The sequence below is a fragment of the Mastacembelus armatus genome, chromosome 21 (assembly GCF_900324485.2).
Source record: "Mastacembelus armatus chromosome 21, fMasArm1.2, whole genome shotgun sequence".
Taxonomy (NCBI): Eukaryota; Metazoa; Chordata; class Actinopteri; order Synbranchiformes; family Mastacembelidae; genus Mastacembelus; species Mastacembelus armatus.
This window is the reverse complement of record NC_046653.1, coordinates 26,887,272-26,888,587: the sequence shown is the minus strand read 5'-3', so window position 1 is coordinate 26,888,587 and position 1,316 is coordinate 26,887,272. Positions and strand designations below refer to the sequence as shown.

Genomic DNA, 1,316 nt, shown 5'->3' with positions numbered 1-1,316 from the left:
CTTTGTGTCCAATTAATGTCTATTATACCATAACAGGTTATATGTGGTCTTGGTGTAAACCCATCATGGAGGTTTCATGATAGCGGTTTCTGTTCTTTCTAATTCTAAATTTAAGAAGTGGCTTAGCAGTCTCTGTCCCACCTGGAAGCAAACCGGTAAAAAAAACAATCTTAACAGGAGAAATTATGTCTTTTTAATGTCACTGATTTGTCATTACAGTATTCAGATTGTAAACACTCCGGACTGTTTCTGGACAGTGAGAAAAAAAGGATCTTTGCAGATTGGAAACAAATCTTTATATGAAATACCTCCCGAAATTCAAAACACAGCTCTACATTATTACTGAAGAAATGATCAGTTTCACTTTTAAGACATTAGATCACTTTGAATTGACAGAACAACATCTTGAGATGTTTGGAGATTTCTTTCATTTTTAGTCCATATATGATTGGGTTAAATAGAGGATGATACAAAATCACTTGCAGCGTCATTATTAAACGCACAATTTTTGGAAAATCAGATCCCAGTCTAACTATAGTGACATCATATGCAGAGAAACAAGAGAAGCTCAGTAAAACCAACAGGTGAGGTAAAACGGTCTGAGCAGCTTTGTTTCTGACTTTTCTACCACTTCGATATGATATAATAAATATCCTGGTGTATGTAAAAAGTATGAAGAGCAGAGGAAGAAGTGCAGAGATTGTCAGTGCAACTGAACCAAATATAGATCGTGCTTTTGAGCTCACACAGTGGAGACTGTAAATAGAATTATTACAAAATATTCCATTTAAAAAAAAATTGCACAGTTTCATATCAGCACTCAGTATCGTTGGGACTGCAACATTACATGCAGGTACAAGCCAAGCTAAAACCAGGAAAATACTCACTGTGCTTTTCCTCATGATAGTTGGGTAGTGTAGAGGTTTACATATAGACACATACCTGTCATAGGACATGGCTGCCAACAGTAAAAACTCTGAACCAGCTAAAGTATAGAACATATAAAACTGAACCAGACAGGCCTGATAAGATATGATCTGTTGTTCAGATAAAAAGTCGATGAGTAGCTTTGGGTAGATATTAGTGCTGTAAAGAACAGAGTTCAGTAACAAAGCTGCAATGAAAATGTACATAGGCTCATGGAGGTCTCTGTGTTTCCAGATCAGGTACACAATAGTAGAATTACTGCAGATTATTAGAATATAAACTGTAAACATGCAAAAAAAATATAGATATTTGTATTTTTGCACTTCTACATACCCATCAAGAGTTATGTATGTTACATTGAGTTCATTCTCCATTATTATTGTCCAATA

At 35.1% G+C, this 1,316-nt stretch overlaps 1 protein-coding gene across 1 annotated transcript; it reads right to left on the bottom strand.

Moving 5' to 3' along the window:
- Nucleotides 1–374: 374 nt before the first annotated feature.
- Nucleotides 375–1,316, bottom strand: LOC113123657 (olfactory receptor 11H2-like). Its single transcript, XM_026295869.1, has one exon. It carries the CDS (start codon nucleotides 1,299–1,301, stop codon nucleotides 375–377), a length of 927 nt encoding a protein of 308 aa, XP_026151654.1. The 5' UTR covers nucleotides 1,302–1,316.